Source organism: Nicotiana tomentosiformis, chromosome 3, assembly GCF_000390325.3.
Source record: "Nicotiana tomentosiformis chromosome 3, ASM39032v3, whole genome shotgun sequence".
Taxonomy (NCBI): domain Eukaryota; kingdom Viridiplantae; phylum Streptophyta; class Magnoliopsida; order Solanales; family Solanaceae; genus Nicotiana; species Nicotiana tomentosiformis.
Genome location: NC_090814.1, coordinates 144052651 through 144072123, shown reverse-complemented (window position 1 = coordinate 144072123; position 19473 = coordinate 144052651). Strand labels below are relative to the sequence as shown.

The window sequence follows — 19473 nt, the reverse complement described above, 5'->3', positions numbered from 1 at the left end:
TCCCTCTTATCTTCCTCTAGTAGTATTTAGCTATTTTCTAGGCTGAGTTAGCCTTGATATTGTTAGACAGATTATAGTAGATGCTCATGACTAGTGACACCCCGATGTCGGGCTTTTCTTTTCCGCACTTCTGGTTTTCTTTGATTTGAACTCTTTAAATGGAGGTTTTTATGTTAAATAACCTTGAAATTATCTTTGAAATGAAAATATCATTTTGTTTTGGAAATGAGTCGGCTTGCCTAGTTCTACGATAGGCGCCATCACGACAGGGGGTTACTTTTGGGTCGTGACAATCTTTATGCTACAAAAATAATATTTATATCCTCTATTATTCTACCTCTTCAGGAGGTGAGTTGTGGTATTTCTTCATTCACTCCAGGGAATGAAAATGTGCTTCAAAAATAACTTTGAATAGCTCATTATTTTGTTTCAGCAAATAAAGATACTGCTTCAAAATATTTTTCTACTTCAGGAGGAAATTTCAATTGTGTTACTTCTTCAGGAGCAGATTTAAAATACGAAATATTGAGTATATATTCTCTCAATCATATTAACTTTTCTGGAGGTGAATTATAATATATTTACAACAAGATCGCGTTCATATTTACGACTTTATTAATATTATCACATTCACTTTAGGGAATAGATTAATATTTATAAAAAATTCTCATCCTTCAAGAAATCGAACATAATTATTTGAACGCGCATTAATCATATCAAATTGTGATGCTTCAACCTCTTTTAAAATATTTACTACTTCAGGAGCAAATCGAGGCTTGCATGTAATATAAAAAATATTTCTCTAGCTTATCTTTAATTGTAACCATAGAAAGCCTAAATTATCACTTCTGGTAGTCATAGGAATATACCACTTCTGGTGGTTAACAAAATTTAGTTACAATGAGATATACGAAATATAACCACTTCTTATGGTTGTATATTTCTTGCAAACTCTGCTGAAGTTTAAGTGGATCTAACAATGTTATCCACTTTGTAATATTTTATTAAGATAATAAAGATGAAAACAAATACTAAAATAGGTATTGTATACGTAACATATAACCAAGCAAGCGATGATAAAGATATTAAAATATAAATAAAAGGCTCAAATTAAATTATGCAAATTTGGCCACTCCATATTTAAGTGATATCTACATCACTACTGCCAAGAACAAAAACTCACCACCTCAAGGATATAATCTGCCTTATGATGCCCGAAATGAACAAGATCTCACCACGGACATAAGAGTGTCGCCGAAAATCGGAGATGAACAATGAAATAGAAATTAAATTCGATGTAAGTGCTCATAATGGCATAGTCTCGTACTGATAACGTGTTATAAAATAAAAACTATAAAAGAAATAAATTGAAGACAAGTATAGAGGGAAATTGATATTTTATTCAACTTTCAAAGTTATGTTCATAATGAACTGAAAACTCCTCTATTTATATAAGAAAGGAAGCAGTTGCGAGTTGCGAGGCTTTTCAGGAAGCAGTTGCAAAACTTTTCTTTAGCTGCTTGTAAGTTGTTTGCATGAGCTACTTGCAACCTGCCTGTTTAATAAGAAGCTGCTGCAAATCATTTCATTGAGTTGCTTGCAACCTGCCTGCATCAGCTGCTTGTAGGTTGTCTGCATGAGCTGCTTGCAACCTGCATGCATCAGCTGCTTGTAAGTTGTCTGCATGAGTTGCTTGCAACCTGCCTGTTTAATAAGAAGCTGTTGCAAATTATTTCATTGAGTTGCTTGCAACCTGCCTGCATCAGCTGCTTATAGATAAACTTCAACAGAGTACTAAATGGATAATCTTCTTCAGAAAGATTATCTGTAGCGGAGTAATGAATGAACATCCACAATATAATATTTTCATAATATTCCTCAAATTTTTGTTCTCCTTTTCTCATCTCTTTTTATGTTCTCTGCCTGTGTAGCAATTCCCCGGTGGGAAAAGCAATTGAAATTAAACTAAGAAGAAACTAAGATAAAAGAAAGGAAAATGCAGAGATAAAATTGGTTTTTTCATTCAACATGTCTACAAAAAGGGAACTATGCGATATTTAACTAGAAAATAACACAACGACCTAGACATGTGTTGACTAACAGTAGTGACACCTTTAGGGACTGAAAAATAAATAACAGGGACTCAAATGATAATAACTAAACTTAGGACCCAAGAGCATAAAATACGGGAAGCTGCTTCTCGCCCCAAATGCTACATTCCATTCCCCTTTAAACAACCTTATCCTCAAGGTTTTAAATGGATCAAACCAGCTATAACAAATTTGCAGATGCTTCATTGTTCTTAAGGCCATCAAATGCTCCTCCTCCACCACCAAAATTGAGAATGTTCCTCTCCTTCATGCAACAAAAGAAATACCTCCTGGATCAAATATAAAAATATTTCCCATACCGCCTTTCTTGTCTAATGTTGTTGTAGCACCATAAACAAAGCATATCCATCTGCAAGTAGATATTTCTCCTTTAAAGCCATAATCTAACATATTCCAACAACAACCAGTAATACTAATATTATTTTGTCTTTGCAATACGCTGGGACAATACTCTAGCAGAATATTTTCATCAAAACCATCACTACCACGATAAGCATTAGCAGAAGTAAACACCAGCATAACAACCTCTTTACCAAACTTATGACATGATCTAGCAATAATGCAACCATTCAATTTCATCTCAAGAGTCACTAAGAGAAATCAACCTGCTATGAAGTTTATTAGAGCACGAGGAATGATTATTTTTTCCAGGGACTCTTCTGCTATCTTAGAGTGGCCAGCAACCATATCAACTAGTAGCACTGCAAGCAACACCACCATGGATTTGTCTAAATCATAAATATCTTCAGAGGTTGGAGGTCTATCTACTTGATTAAGTGATAGAACAAGCTTCTTCTCTGTTTGTCCTACAATCCGTCCCTCTAGATAGGCAGCAAAATCCTCAATCATGTATCCAACTGTATTAAAAATTAAGAGCAATTGGAGTATTGGACAAGTCCCACCATGCATGAACTAAAGAAACAATGGATCTGGAAAGAATAATTTACATGTTTCCATGATAAAGTCACAAGGTGGTCAATATTTAGGGAGGGTATAATAGTAGGAGGTTGATGAGAATGCCAAAAAAGTGATAAAGCAACAACCTGCAGGGAACCATAACTGCAATCGTCTAACCGTGAAGTCACAATGTGATTATGACCTTGATATGATGCATTTAAGGTTTCAAACATCTTTGCAATTACAATACTAAATAATTTAGTTCCCTTTACGACACCTTCTGCTCCATAACACTCTTTAAGAGCCTTAAGACGATCAAATCTTCTAATAATTAGCTCAACCGAATGACACATACCTCCAGACAAATCTTGGTGCATCTCGGCTGCTCTTTGAACATTACACGTGATTGAAACAAGACTTGTCACAAATTCTCATGATGCATAAGAACCACTTAAACATGATGCATAATCAATCAATTTTTTGTTTGATACATCTTCAACTTCAGTAATTTCTAACCTAAAAATAGAGTGAGGCCTATCAAATAATTTTCCATGCACACCATATCCAACTTAGATGAGCTAGCAGAAAAAAGGGTAGCCAAATGTGCAAAACTAATATTACAAATAACTTTTGCGCCACAACTTTATAAATTAACATCAGATATAGGAATAATTTGATTAGCAACCTCAATTGGCTCATGAACAGTTTGAATATAATATGGCTCATCAACAGGAATAGTCATACAATGGAATTTATTTTCTCCACCAGCATCATGACTGAGTACACTTATAACTAGAGGCACTTTGATTTTAGTACCTTATTCATATGACTTTCCAGGGTCCCAAGTTTCAATCATTGCAATTGAATCGTAGAATGTCTGGTTAAGCAACAAGATGCCAATTATTTCTATTTGTATATGTGAAACACACTGCTCGTCTTCCTTTCACTCAACAATGTTCATTGGAGGTTCCCATGTTCCTGCAAATATTTTAGCAGGAAAGACCTCTATACATTTCGGAATACTCTTGCTAACAAAGAGTATTTTTAATTGACGTTCAATATGGTTCCAATCACAACCCACCAACCCAACAGAATTGCTTCCCTCATTGTCCATTTTAAAGAGCCCATTCCATTCATGCTCCTCGGTAAAACGTTTCACATTTGTAAACACTTCATTGGTTTTCGTTGGCTCCAGTTCCCCGCCTAAATGAAGTCCATTGGTGAGTCCCTCGTTGTAATTAGGTTCCAAAATAGTGATAAGCTCATCTACGGTGCCACCACCACTTCTCACACCCAAAGTCAAGAATCTTCTGTTCTTCTCCACATAACCCATTTGAAACCCACTTTCCGAGCATAGAGACCCCATTTTCACATTCTTCTCCTTATCTCCAGCTTCGTGTTGTTGAGGAATTTTATCAAATAGTTGGTCTCCATTGTTTTCCTCCTCCTTATGTTGAATTTCCGTCAATGGACAGTCATCATAGACAAGAGAATCTTCTTCTTCATCCTCCAGTATTGCTTCCTTTGCAATGTCATTCTAGAGAGATGATGTTCCTATCCTTTCTCGCTCAGACAAATTCATGTCTTTGTGAAGATACCGCGTACGCACTTTTCCAAAGTAATCGAGATGATATTTATCAAAGAGAACTCTTTGATGCTTTATTTCGTCGGCGTCTCCTCTACTGCCATGATATTTCTTGTGCTTTCTAATACAACCACAGCAGGCACTGAGGTATCCTCTCTTCTTCCTATTCTTCTTGAATCTTGTCAACATTGTTGGCTGATCTCTACGTGTAGGAAAAGTTCCAGTTGCACTCACCAACACCACAGAACTATTATCCAACTGAACAAAATATGAACCCTGATAGTTACCGTCAAAATGATAAGTATATAGAACATGGTAAAGACAAGTTTGCGAATAACCATTGTAACACTCAACACCACAGGGATTGAAATTCATAGCTGGACTGTCATACGGATGAGAGTAAGTGTATGCATATAGATTTTCATTGTAATGCTCAACTCAAGAGGATTTTAGATGAAAATATGTATTTGCACCGGAATACTGATGATTTGCGTATGGGTTGCCGAAAACCCGCTGCTCACTCTCCGATCTTTGAACTCCACACTGATTTGGGGAACTGTGGGAGGTTCGGAAGCGATTTTGATACCATTCTTCCATATGCTGCAGTCTTATGTTCGATATGTCAATAAAAGCTTGAATCTTTTGCTCAAACTGATTCGAACTTCTGTCGGGCTCCACCGTTAACTCCGATGAACGGCCGAGAATCGTCGACTCTGATACCAATTGTAGCAATTCCCCGGTGGGAAAAGCCATTGAAATTAAACTAAGAATTAACTAAGATAAAAGAAAGGAAAATGCATAGATAAGATTGGTTTTTTCATTCAACATGTCTACAAAAAGGGAACTACGCGATATTTAACTAGAAAATAACACAACGACCTAGACAAGTGTCGACTAACAGTAGTGACACCTTTAAGGACTGAAAAATAAATAACAGGGACTCAAATGATAATAATTAAACTTAGGACCCAAGAGCATAAAATACGGTAAGCTGATTCTCGCCCCAAATGCTACAGCTTGTACAACCTCTTTTCCATCAACGTCCGCGCTCTCTTGGAATTAATTGCACTTCAGTGGATTTTTCTCTTCAAATCGTTATTTTCTGATGAGTATTTTGGTTCTTATCATGTGCTTCTTTTCCATCTTTGATAGCATCTTAGAAATTTGTGTTTTCTCTTGAGGAATTAGGGCTTTTGTGCGTGAAAACTTTAACATGCCAAGAGCTTTTGTTATGTAGGTGTTTGACAAAAAAATTCAATGAATTGGGCTTTCTACTAAATGTCTTACGTATCTCATTTCATTTTTGGTATTGTCTGCTGGTATTTTTCTATCGATCTTTGGTCTTCTTTCATCTTGATTAGTGTGATCAAGTTTTTTTACTTCAAGCATATGAGTTTAGATGCATACTTTGGTTTCGTGCAGGGCAGCACATGTCTTGCTATTTCTTATTCCAGTCACACGGCTTGCTATATATTAAAGCGAGTTGCATTAATGAACTCCAGTTGGTACGGTTATTTTTGTTGGTCTGAGGCAACTAGGTGTGTGTTTGGTTCTACTGATAAAGTTTGACAATACTAGTTTTGTGAAGTTCTTCATGAACAGAGCATACAGAAGATAACTTTTAGGATAATAATACAGAGTTGTAATCACCAGTAGAACATAGAAAGAACTAAATTCAAATGGGAAAAGAAAATAAAAACTAAAACTTTGATGCCTCGGAATTGAGAAGACTGCAGAATATAAGAAAATTGCTCAAGAAAGTGATAAGGGTGGGAGTTGAAATATGGACATAAATTGTTCAGTCATAAAGTTGAATACAATTTGATACCTGAGTTACCAAACCATTAAAAAGAGGCTTAGCAGCACGCTTAAGGTAACATATGAAATTGTGAATGGCTTATAGTCAAAGTGATATAGATAACGAGCAGCTACAAGACCATCAACACCATTACTGCCAGGACCATCAACACTATTATTCCAAATCAGCTGGATTATTTTCTCTACGAAGAACTAATTGGTTCATTTCAAAGAAAGTAGAAGTTTTTGCAGTCTATATCTTGATTGAAATTTAAAACTGATAACTTATAATCTTTGATGCAGTCTTTAACTTATAATCTTTGATGCAGTAAGACTTTGTTGGTTGATTAATGCAATTGATATGACTTGCTAAGCATTCATTGTCATCTATTTCTATTATGTGATTTGCTTGGAGTCTTTAATACTTTTAAATTGTACCAACTTTTCTTCATATGTATTCTCGGACTTGCTTGTGATATGTTTTTTTGTGACTTGCAGTTAAGTATCAAACCACATGAAACAATTAGAGTATCTGGGCTTACAGTTCTAAACTGTACTGTTGGTGGACGTACACTTTGATGTAAAGCCAATAACTTTTGCATTGATATTACCTATGACTCACAACTACTGCTCTTATGGTTCTTCATCTCCATATGAAATCTTTCCCAGATGTGCTCATTCTATATAGACTTAGTTAATAATTCTGCTACTCATTTTGATAATTTCGATAGAGAAAAAAATGTTCATTGCATCTGCTGATCTGTGAGTGTCACTTTAAGTGCACAAAAAGTGACATAGTCGAGGAAAAGCTTTATTGTAGCGTTAATTATAAAAAAGATTAGGTTATGCTTTATTTGGTTATTTGCATGTACTTTGGGAGCGTGAAAATAGTATGCTTCATATAACTACAAGGAAAATTCAATATTCTTGGATCTCTTATCTAACCATATCCATTTCTATTTAATATTGATAGCTTTAATACAAATTTACCTAACTTCTTGCATTGTTTTCTTCCATCACTTGCATTAAAGTAGTGTTTCTATTGGTAAACCAGCCGGAGAAAATAAAGTATTTGTGATTTACAAATATAAAATATTGTATTTTTCCAATTTATCACACTTGCGGTGTATATACTAAGTTCATTCTTCGATCTTGATGTATTTTCTTTAAAATCTATCTACACAAGCTAGTTGAATCGATCTTATATCATATCTCTCTCAATTGCGAAGTATTATGTATTCTAAGAGCCCGTTTGGACATAAGAATTTTTTCACTTTTTTTCGAAATTTTATTCACTTTTTTCGAAATTAATGTTTGGTCATAAATTTTGGAATTTTTCGAAAATTTGAAAAACTCCAAAAAATTATTTTTCAAAATTTTCATTCAAATCGCTCACAAAATTTCAAAACCGACCCAAAATTATATTCATGTCCAAACACATCTCTAATTTTCAAATATCATTTTCACTTGAAAAAATTTTTACTTTTGTTTTGGAATTTTACAATTCTATGTCCAAACGCCCACTAAGACTAGGACTTTACAGCTCAATTTCGTTGCCGGATAACTTTGGCAGAAAAATTACTTCTCCAATATAGTCGAGTCATTTATAATCTGTTATATATCAATTGTGTTACCTAAAAAAATTGTAGAGATTTACGCTCTAATTTACCAAAAAAGATGCCCAGCTTGCAACAAATAGCCCTCGAGGGTGTAAATTTATCACCATCTGCATTACCAACACGGAGGATTTAAATATAAAAGTGAGTGACATCTAAAAATAATATTAATAGCAATACTAAATAGTTGTTGGGTTCAGGCATAGCCCCAGGCCCCAGCACACCCTCACTAGTATAAGAATGTACTGAAAGTTGTATTAGAACAATAGAGATGTATAACTCAAAGTAGTGGAAAGTGAAATCCCCAAAGACCTGCGTGTAACAAGGGACAAAAGATATCGGGATCACAAAATTCAATAGTCTTACAACCAAATGCTTAAACTAAAAATTGCTGCTATATATATAAATATAATATAATTTATGTATAATATGTTAATAATTAATGAATAATCTATATATATTAGCTAGGGAAGATAGACAGTGAAACAGGGGTTGCCATTAGCATTGCTGGGTAATCTATTGGGTTTAGGTGCTTCGTATAGGCCCATATTTTGCCTAGTTAGTGATAGAATCTTGAATTTGCTGACGGCGCGTGGCCCGCTTAAACTCAATAATGATCGAAAAGGGCCGAAATAGAATTGGGCCTGCTTCCACAGCTCGTGAGTTCGCTCATTGGTGTGATCGCATATTTCGCAGCAACTCCTCCACAAAGGTATCGGAATTCTAAAGCATTCTTCACTTCACTATCTGTTCGTTCATCTCGATCCTTTTTCTATTACACATGCTTGGTCGCTACCTAGAAAAAAAAAAAAAAAACTATTTGTGTCTTTTTGGTGTAGCCGTGCGTTGTTCGATGAAATGCTTAGCTGAAAATTTAGGTGTTAGACGTCTTGGATTAAGTACTTAATTGGTTACTCCATAACTTGTTTGCAGCTTTCTTTGGAAAATTTTGGTGTTGAGCAGAAAGCTTAGTAACTTATCTGAGGACTATCTATGGAGGGAGAAGAGGATCAGGTGAAGAAGGAAAGGGTAGTAGAGGCGAGAGCAAGAAATATCAGCCACAATGTCAGGTGTACAGAGTGTGGCAGTCAGTCCATTGAAGACTCTCAAGCTGATATTGCCATTTTACTCAGAAAGGTATGTCTTCTGTCTTACATTTTCACGCATTTGCATCACTGGTTTCCCCAACAACAACACAAGTCTCAATTCCAAGCTCGTTGAATAGAATTTTTCTTTCTCGGGTTGAAATTTATGGCCAATTTTCAATAAGAAAGCATTCCTAGAAGGGCCAGAGGGGCTTATGTAACAGATGGCTGATTACATAGAGCTCAAACAAAACATGTAAGGTCTGGTTTTATTAACTGAAAGTAATATGTAATCCAAATGGAGGAAGCAAATCTACAATTTGAGAGGAAATTCATCTATTTCTTGGTGTTGGCAAATATAGTTTATGCATATAGTAATATCATTTGGTAGGGGTATGCTTCACTATGTATTCTGGGCTCTAATTTTGAGGTAAAAATATCTTCTGGGAACTACCTTCGCAGATATAAAGAGAGTATTTTTACTCAGATTCTTCTGTCTATCAATAACCACATGCATTGCATGGTGGATGTGAAGAAGTAGACCATTATCTCGGCAATGATGAGCCAAGCTAGTATTTGCTCACTGTGAAACCCCCCCCCCCCCCCCCCAAACCAAGTTAAATAGGCATGCATTATGATAGGAATCCCTAATTCTCTATCAAATACAGCACTTTTAATCATTTCTTAGCATGTACCTGCAATAGCATTCAAGTTCACGTAGCTATGCAAACTTAAATACGGCTGAGTTAAACAAAGAAGCTGTGTATGGTATTACCCTTTTGAAGGTGTCGAATTCTTCGTTTTACATTTAAGACAATAATAGGTTTCCCATATTACTGACATTTAATTTCCCCCCTTCAGCTAGTTCTTTCCCTATTCTCTCTTAATGAGTAAACTGACTCTTTCAGTTGGTCTATATCGTAATTGACCTCCTCTATGGGTCTGGCTTCTTGAACCGATTGAATTTGCTATATTCTGGATGCCCTTCGTTTTTTAAAGAAAAAAGCTCTATTCTGGATTGTCAAGTAACTATTTCGTTTGTATTATGCTAAATATGCATTTATCATCTCTTCGACGAGAGGGGGATAGCAGGGAGCCAAACACAGAAAACGGTTTCTGCATGGTAGGGTAGTCTTTTTTGTTTTGTGGGACTAGTTTTTGAAGGAGAATGAGTTAATCCCGGAGCAAAAACCATGACTTCCTGAGTTTGATGGTTGATATCCTTTTTTTTTCTTTTTCTTTTTTCAGTCAGAAGTCGGGGCCTGTGCAGAATAAAGGAACCACAATTCTTAAGAACCCTTGTCACTGCCTAAATTAAGCAAACAAAATTTACTGCATAATACAGAATTTAAGACTTTGTTGGAGTTTAAAAGCCCAACCTATATATTATATACCAGTACTAATTTAAGATGGCAAACAAACTGCTTGAAATAGCCTACTAATAAACCTCCTGCTTGATCCAAGTTTAACGTGTCAAAAAGCGAAAAGGGGAGCTGGCCAAAGTCCTGAAAATCCACTAAAGACATCAGATGTTGGCTTCAGTTCAATGCATTGAGATTGTGAGAAAGCACGGGAGAAAATATGTTATTGATATTGGATGATAAATACAATACAAGAGGTCCCTATTTATAGCTATACACTTCAAGGAGATATTACTCCTCTTCCAATGTGGGACAAGACTACACTATACATATCTGTAAACTAACACTCCCCCTCAAGCCGGTGCATACACATCATATGTACCGAACTTGTTACACATGTAGCTAATGCGAGAACCAGTAAAAGACTTAGTGAAAATATCTGCTAGTTGATCATTCGACTTTACAAACTTTGTAACAATATCTCCTGAAAGTATTTTTTTCTCTGACAAAGTGACAGTCGATCTCAATGTATTTAGTCCTCTTATGGAACACCAGATTTGACGCAATATGAAGAGCAGCTTGGTTATCACACACTAGTTCCATCTTACTGATTTCTCCGAACTTTAACTCCTTGAGCAACTGCTTGACCCAAACTAACTCACATGTCGCCATTGCCATGGCCCGATATTCGGCTTCGGCACTAGATTGAGCAACTACATTCTGTTTCTTGCTCTTCCACGAGACCAAGTTACCTCCTACTAGAACACAATATCCAGAAGTAGAACGTCTATCAAAAGGTGATCTTGCCCAATCAGCATCTGTGTACCCAACAATCTGTTTGTGACCTCGATCCTCGAATAGTAATCCTTTGCCTGGAGCTGACTTTATATACCGAAGAATGCGAACAACTGCATCCCAGTGACTATCAAAGGGAGAATCCATAAACTGACTTACAACACTCACCGGAAAAGAAATGTCAGGTCTAGTCATTGTGAGGTAATTCAATTTGCCAACCAACCTCCTATATCTCGTAGGGTCTCTAAGAGGCTCCCCATGTCCAGGCAGAAGCTTAGTATTCGGATCCATAGGAGAGTCAATAGATCTGCAACCCATCATTCCAGTTTCCTCAAGAATGTCTAAGGCATACTTCCGTTGTGAAATAACAATACCTGAGTTAGACTGAGCGACCTCAATACCTAGAAAATACTTCAATCTGCCCAGATCCTTAGTCTGGAAGTGTTGAAAGAGATGTTGCTTCAGATTAGTAATACCATCCTGATCATTGCCAGTAATAACAATATCATCAATATAAACCACCTCATAAATACACAGATTAAGAGCAGAATGTCGATAAAACACAGAGTGATCAGCCTCACTACGAGTCATGTCGAACTCCTGAATAATTGTGCTGAACTTACCAAACCAAGCTCGAGGGGACTGTTTCAAACCACATAATGACTTGCGCAATCTGCAAACACAACCATTAAACTCCCCCTGAGCAACAAAACCAGGTGGTTGTTCCATATAAACTTCTTCCTCAAGATCACCATGGAGAAAAGCATTCTTAATGTCTAACTGATAAAGAGGCCAATAACGTACATCAGCCGTGGACAAAAAGAGACGAACAGATGCTACTTTAGCCACGGGAGAGAAAGTATCACTATAATCAAGCCCAAAAATCTGAGTATATCCTTTTGCAACAAGACGAGCCTTAAGCCGATCAACCTGGCCATCCGGGCTGACTTTGACTGCATAAACCCAATGACAACCAATAGTAGACTTACCTGCAGGAAGAGGAACAAGCTCCCAAGTGTCACTCGCATGTAAAGCAGATATCTCGTCAATCATAGCATGTCGCCATCCTGGATGAGATAGTGCCTCACCTGTAGACTTAGGGATAGAAACAGTGGACAAAGAAGATATAAAAGCATAATGTGGTGACGACAGGCGATGATAACTTAAACCAACATAGTGGGGATTAGGATTAAGTGTAGATCGTACACCTTTGCGGAGTGCAATTGGTTGACTAAGAGGAGACAAGTCCGCAATAGGTGCAGAATCTGATGCGGGGCATGAATCGCCTGGGCCTGATGCTGGATGTGGACAACGATGATAAGCCAAGAGTGGTGGAGTTGCAGAAGGCTGAACTGGATTATGTGGAGGAGCTGGAGCTATAGGTGGTGGAGCTACAACTGGAGCTGTAGGTGATGGAACTGGAGCTATAGGTGGTGGAGTTACAACTGGAGCTGTAGGTGATGGAACTGGAGCTATAGGTGGTGGAGCTACAGCAGGAGCTGTAGGTGGTGGAGTTGGAGTGACTGAATCTCCAAAAGATGAAACTGGTAGTACCTCAGAAATATCTAAGTGATGACCTGAACCTGTAAAATATGATTGGGTTTCAAAGAAGGTAGCATCAGCGGACATAAGGTACCGCTGGAGGTCAGGAGAGTAGCATCGATACCCCTTTTGTGTTCTCGAGAAACCCAGAAATACGCACTTAAGAGCACGAGGAGCTAACTTATCTGTTTCTGGAGTAAGGTTATGGACAAAATAAGTGCTTCCAAAAATACGGGGTGGAAGAGAGAACAAAGGTAAGTGGGGAAACATGACAGAGAATGGAACTTGGTTCTGGATAGCTGAAGATGGCATACGATTAATAAGATAGCAAGATGTAAGAATTGCATCCCCAAAAACGCAACGGAGCATGAGATTGTATGAGTAGGGTACGAGCAGTTTCAATAAGATGTCTATTCTTTCTTTCAGCTATGAGATGTGTATGGACAAGATGTTTGATGAATAATCCCATGAGATTTCATAAACTGCTGAAATGGGGAAGACAAATACTCTCGGGCATTATCACTATGAAATGTGCGAATAGAAACCCCAAATTGATTTTGAATTTCAGCGTGGAAGGTCTGAAAATAGAAAACTGCTTAGATCGATTTTTTATCAAAAATATCCAAGTGCACCTGGAATAATCATCAATGAAACTGACAATATAGCGGAATCCCTTGGTGGAACTGACCCGACTAGGACCCCAAACATCTGAATAGACTAAAGTAAAAGGTGATTGTAGCCGGAAATATGATCCAATGCACCTGAATCAATGAACCAAGACTTAGAGGATTAAGATTAGGATAAACAAGTCACGTTATTACCTGTTTGAACAACAAAAGCTATCTCAGAAGATGTCTGCTTACATGCTTTGTACTGAAGGAACTCAATATAATCTTCTAAAGAAACCATCCGATTATTCAAAGTATCGGTTCCCATGTCGCTACAATTTGTAGTAGTAGGGTTAACTTGAAATAGTGGAAATAAATAACTCCTGTGAGAAAACTGAAGAAATAGCTTGAAAAACACTGTTTACAGCAGGGAAACTGAGCATTGTTCTGCGCCGGAAGCACTGTAGCTCGCCGGAATCTACTGTAGCTGACGGAAAAACTCAAAGTGGTCGGAATGAAACAAAACCAGTGAGGGTAGGATCGGAATTACCAGGCGATCCTACTGTTCAACTGGAACTTTTTTCAAAATCTGGCCGGAACAGTGCTCACGCGCCGGCGCGTGGGTCAAATCTCGCCGGAATTTTTTTTTCTTTTCCAGGCGTGTGAGGGCGCGTGGATGTATGTTTTCCGGTGGGGTTGACTGGGGTTTGGTCGGCGGAGCTTGAGGAGTCTTGTGGTAGTGTTGGTTTTTGCACAACACCAACAGAAAGTGATTTGCTTACGGACATCCTTCTAAGTCGCCAGAAAATTGCACGGCGAAAAGGTCTTGCTTCCCGAAAGTCGCTGGAATGATGCACAACGACGGGTTTCTCACTAATGCTCTGATACCATGTGAGAAAGCACGGGAGAAAATATGTTATTGATATTGGATGATAAATACAACACAAGAGGTCCCTATTTATAGCTATACACTACAAGGAGATATTACTCATCTTCCAATGTGGGACAAGACTACACTATACATATCTGTAAACTAACAGAGATAAAAGTCAGTGTCAAATGGAGGTTTGAACAGCTCGATTCCCTGAAAGATACCACTTGCATGACTATTAGCAGCCAATGTATGGTCACGAGGATCGGATGAAGGTTGTCCTCTCTGCCAGTATTCACAGGACATAAGTGGCACACCTTGTGGGATTGCCTGCATCATCTGCTCAGGCATGCTGCTCTGATTTACATGTGTTGGGTGGTTCAGTGAAACAGTCTCAGGCTCGGATGAACCCCATGAGGAAATTCCGGTCCTGTACTCATATTGAACATGGATTCCTTGGCATCTCGATTGAAAACCTCGTCTATGTGGCCCTTGGAGGGCAAGAGCAAGCAGCTAGATACATTACTGTGTGCACCCACGGCCCGTGAAAACTGGATCCCCGACAGTAATGACTGCCCATTTGTACTGCCAGCTCTTTCAGGCTTTGGAGTAGACCCTCTTGTTATACTGAAATTAGTTTCTTCAGTGCTTTCCCTGGTAGAATTTGCAGCAGCTCTAGAGTGAACCAGTTGGGTGTGTTGAGCACAAGATTCATAGGTTTCCTGCTATCATAAAACAATGAAGAAAGCCTTGCCGAGTTGAGCTGGATGATTTCCTGCTGTGGTTTGCGGCGCCGTGCATTGTGATCAGAGAGCCTCCTGCGACAGCTTCTCTTCTTTTCATCAAATTCAGACAAGCTATGGAACCTGCTACATTGTTGACAAAAATGGCGTGCTACACCTGCTATAGTGACCTTTGGGCATTTGGAATGACTGTCACAAACTCTATGCTTCCGATAATATTCTTTAGCTGATGAAAGATCAAGGCTGCAGCCTTCAACCTGACAGCGAGGAGTTGGTGCATTCTGAGTAGATGATTTTGTTTTCTTTGCTGCTGCAGCAGATGATACGGGTTTCTCGGCGAAGGATGAAATCTTAGCACCACCGATGGTCTCAACCAAGTTTCAGACCTATAAGTGGTTCAACAGAGCCTACTGAAGCCTCCATTTGGGGGGGGGAGGGAATTTCTAGAGCAAGGTTTCACTTTCTTACTAAGATCCTCAGGAGAGCCATCGAAAGAAAAGTTGGATGCTTTCAAGCCCTCCTTTGGTGAAGAGGTCAGTAGAAGCTGATATTGAGCTCTAGAACGAAGAACCGCGCCCCACATTAGAGGCATAACCACCTGTACCACTACCACTTAAGTTTCTCGGACACGGGGGGGAGGGAATTTCTAGAGCAAGGTTTCACTTTCTTACTAAGATCCTCAGGAGAGCCATCGAAAGAAAAGTTGGATGCTTTCAAGCCCTCCTTTGGTGAAGAGGTCAGTAGAAGCTGATATTGAGCTCTAGAACGTAGAACCGCGCCCCACATTAGAGACATAACCACCTGTACCACTACCACTTAAGTTTCTCGGACACGGGTGGAGGGAATTTCTAGAGCAAGGTTTCACTTTCTTACTAAGATCCTCAGGAGAGCCATCGAAAGAAAAGTTGGATGCTTTCAAGCCTTCCTTTGGTGAAGAGTCAATAGAAGCTGATAGTGAGCTGTAGAACGAAGAACCACGCCCCACATCAGAGACATAACCACCTGTACCACTACCACCTAAGTTGCTCGGGGGAGGGGGGAGGTTTCACTTTCTTACAAAGATCCTCATGAGAGCCATCGAAAGAAAAGTTGGATGCTTTGAAGCCCTCCTTTGGTGAAGAGTCAATAGAAGCTGATATTGAGCTCTAGAACGAAGAACCACGCCCCACATCAGAGACATAACCACCTATACCACTACTACCTAAGTTGCTCGGACACGGGGGGAGGGGGGTAGATTTCTAGAGCAAGGTTTTACTTTCTTACTAAGATTCCCAGGAGAGCGATCGAAAGAAAAGTTGGATGCTTTCAAGCCCTCCTTTGGTGATGAGTCAGTAGAAACTGATATTGAGCTCTAGAACGAAGAACCACGCCCCACATCGCAGACATAACCACCCGTAGATGCGGGTGCATGTGTCTGACACAGATGCGGATCTAGAGGTCAGATCATTCGAGATGTAAATTCTAAGATTCAGGGATACGGGTCCTAGAACGGATACGGGTGCGGGGATCCGACTAAAAATAATTCAAAAAAATTAAAATATCTCTAAATTATGAGAAATGTTTTGGAATACTTACATGTAGCTTATAAAGTGAGAATTTCTTTTTTATTCTCAAGTTGCAGATAAGTAAAGAACTGATCTTAGATAAGGTATGCTATTTTCTTCAAAAATATCATATTTTTGGTTCTGATTTCGGGAATTAAATTGTATCTCGTCTCGAATTTTTCTGTCCGTCGTGGCCAAAGTACCCAAAATTGTTTGACCAGATTTGGTACGGATCCCATACCTATACCCATACTAGTGTCGTGTCGACACGGGTGCGGTACCTAAACTGCCATGTCGGAGCAACTTAGACTACCACTACCACTACCACTACCACCACTCGACAAATTGAAGGATCCAGCATCAAGTTCTCCATTTTCTTCAACTCCCCAATCTGTTTAATTGTATTTCACTTTCTTACTAAGATCTTCATGAGACCCATCGAAAGAAAAGTTGGATGCTTTGAAGCCCTCCTTTGGTGAAGAGTCAGTAAAAGTTGATATTGAGCTCTAGAACGAAGAACCACGCCCCACATCAGAGACATAACCACCTGTACCACTACCACCTAAGTTGCTCGGACACGGGGGGAGATTTCTAGAGCAAGGTTCACTTTCTTACTAAGATTGCCAGGAGAGCGATCGAAAGAAAAGTTGGATGCTTTCAAGCCCTCCTTTGGTGATGAGTCAGTAGAAACTGATATTGAGCTCTAGAACGAAGAACCACGCCCCACATCGCAGACATAACCACCTGTAGATGCGGGTGCATGTGTCTGACACGGATGCAGATCTAGAGGTCAGATCATTCGAGATGTAAATTCTAAGATTCAGGGATACGGGTGCGGGGATCTGGCTAAAAATAATTCAAAAAAATTAAAATATCTCTAAATTATAAGAAATGTTTTGGAATACTTACATGTAGCTTATAAAGTGTGAATTTCTTTTTTATTCTCAAGTTGCAGATAAGTAAAGAACTGATCATAGATAAGGTATGCTATTTTCTTCAAAAATACCCTATTTTTGGTTCTGATTTCGGGAATCAAATTGTATCTCGTCTCGAATTTTTCTGTCCGTCGTGGCCAAAGTACCCAAAATTGTTTGACCAGATCTGGTACGGATCCCATACCCACACCCATACTAGTGTCGTGTCGACACGGGTGCGGCACCTAAACTGCCATGTCGGAGCAACTTAGACTACCACTACCACTACCACCACTCGACAAATTGAAGGATCCAGCATCAAGTTCTCCATCTTCTTCAACTCCCCAATCTGTTAATTGTAGTTCTTTTGGACTTTTGGCGGCCTTTGAACCAAACATTACCTGGTTTCCCCAGTCCCACTTTGCATTCCACTCCATCTTGGGGAAGAAGCTACGAGATGGCTTTTGTAAAGTTCCCCACTCATGGAATGCAATAAAGTAAGTAGGACTCGGATCTTTATCAAACAGAGCGGTTGGATTCCAGTAACAGACAAAGAAGTATATTAAAACTATTCAAATAACAGAAACAGAGCTCAAGCCCTTCCAATCCAAGACCACAAAATGTATCTCCCCATCTATCGCATCCCTTAACTCCATCACATCATTTTCAGCTACTTGTTGTTTCCATTCCTATGAATATGATAGAAAGAAAGCCAATTTCTTGGAAAACTTTAGAGAGTTTACAGTTTACCGATGGTTGATATCTCATTTTTTACTTAGGTTGGCTCCTTTGAGAGTGTTATATCGTAATTCTACTGTCTTCTGGAGCAACTTACTAATTACCTTGATTGTCATACTTCAGCAGAATGCTATGCGCACACAACTGCATTTTTCCTTTAGAAGAAGATATGCCACAAGTCCTCTTTGCTTTGCATCATGTGGCTATGGGTCTTTTCATTTGTCTAATCCAGATACTCTCTTTGCTAATTGTATGTTTGTTCTACTTCTCAAAAAAATTTTAAAAAAATGAAAAAATGGAGGAGTATATATATGTTCTTCGAATTTTCATTGTATCCATGCCTAAGTTATTCCAACTTTTGGGCGTGGTTATTGACTTGGGTCTTCTTTTTAGCTAATTCGGGATGAAATTCGAGATGGGAAGTCTGACAAGGAGATCTACAGAAAGCTTGAGGATGATTTTGGTGAGACAGTACTTTATGCCCCCAAATTTGATATGCAGACGGCTGCTTTATGGCTCTCTCCGGTCAGTTAAAGTTTGCTCTCTACCTCTGCCTTGCTCTTTCAAAAATTATATTAATAGACAGGTGCTGACGTTGTTTGAAATTTTTTTGACGCAGCTACTAGTTGCTGGGGCTGCTGGAGGCATGTGGGCTTACAAGAAGCACAGGCAGAAGACTAACGTGCACATTATGGCTCTGAATCTCGTTCGAGGAGTCCCATTAACACCAAAGGAGAAAGAAACTATGCTCGAGGTCCTCACACCACCTCCTGGAGGAACTTCTTCCTCCAGTTGGTGGAGAAGATGGCTTCAGCAGTGAAAGTTTCTTAAACCTACCATCACTTGTAGTCTATTTTTCTGCTGTAATATCTCAAACTACCAGCTAGTCAAGATGCCACCCTATCCATGTCATTTTGCATTGGCGTGTTTTGAATTGGTCATTGTGATTACACATTTTCTAAGGGTTTATACCCTGAGATAAGTGATCGACATCTTATTGTACAAAAAGTACAACTTGATCATAAGCTGACTTCACAATAATGCTGCTAACATGATTTTGTGATAAGAGTATCTTAGTATATATTATTCCATTTGTTTTCCATTCCTCTCAACTGCAAAATAATCTCCTCTATCAGAAGTTGACTTTTGTATAACTAGCATTTAACCGCAATCTCTAGATGCTGTTGGACTTTCAACTACCACGGATATATTGAAGTTATTCACATTCACGCTAAGGAGTGTTAGAAAGAAGTTGAAAAAAGAATA

General features: G+C 38.6%; 1 protein-coding gene and 1 pseudogene across 2 annotated transcripts; one reads left to right on the top strand and one right to left on the bottom strand.

The window, feature by feature from the left end:
• Window positions 1-8559: 8559 nt before the first annotated feature.
• LOC104096666 (cytochrome c-type biogenesis CcmH-like mitochondrial protein) lies at window positions 8560-19307 on the top strand. Of its 2 annotated transcripts, XM_070197765.1 has the most exons (4): window positions 8560-8718; window positions 8940-9143; window positions 18601-18732; window positions 18827-19307. In XM_070197765.1, exons 2-4 carry the CDS (start codon window positions 9000-9002, stop codon window positions 19025-19027), a joined length of 477 nt encoding a protein of 158 aa, XP_070053866.1. In that variant the 5' UTR covers window positions 8560-8718; window positions 8940-8999; the 3' UTR covers window positions 19028-19307. The 2 variants fall into 2 exon arrangements, with proteins under 2 accessions (XP_070053866.1, XP_070053867.1); XM_070197766.1 differs by lacking the exon at window positions 8560-8718 and having other exon boundaries at window positions 8721-9143.
• On the bottom strand, window positions 14318-18000 carry LOC108945232 (squamosa promoter-binding-like protein 12; annotated as a pseudogene).
• Window positions 19308-19473: the final 166 nt, after the last annotated feature.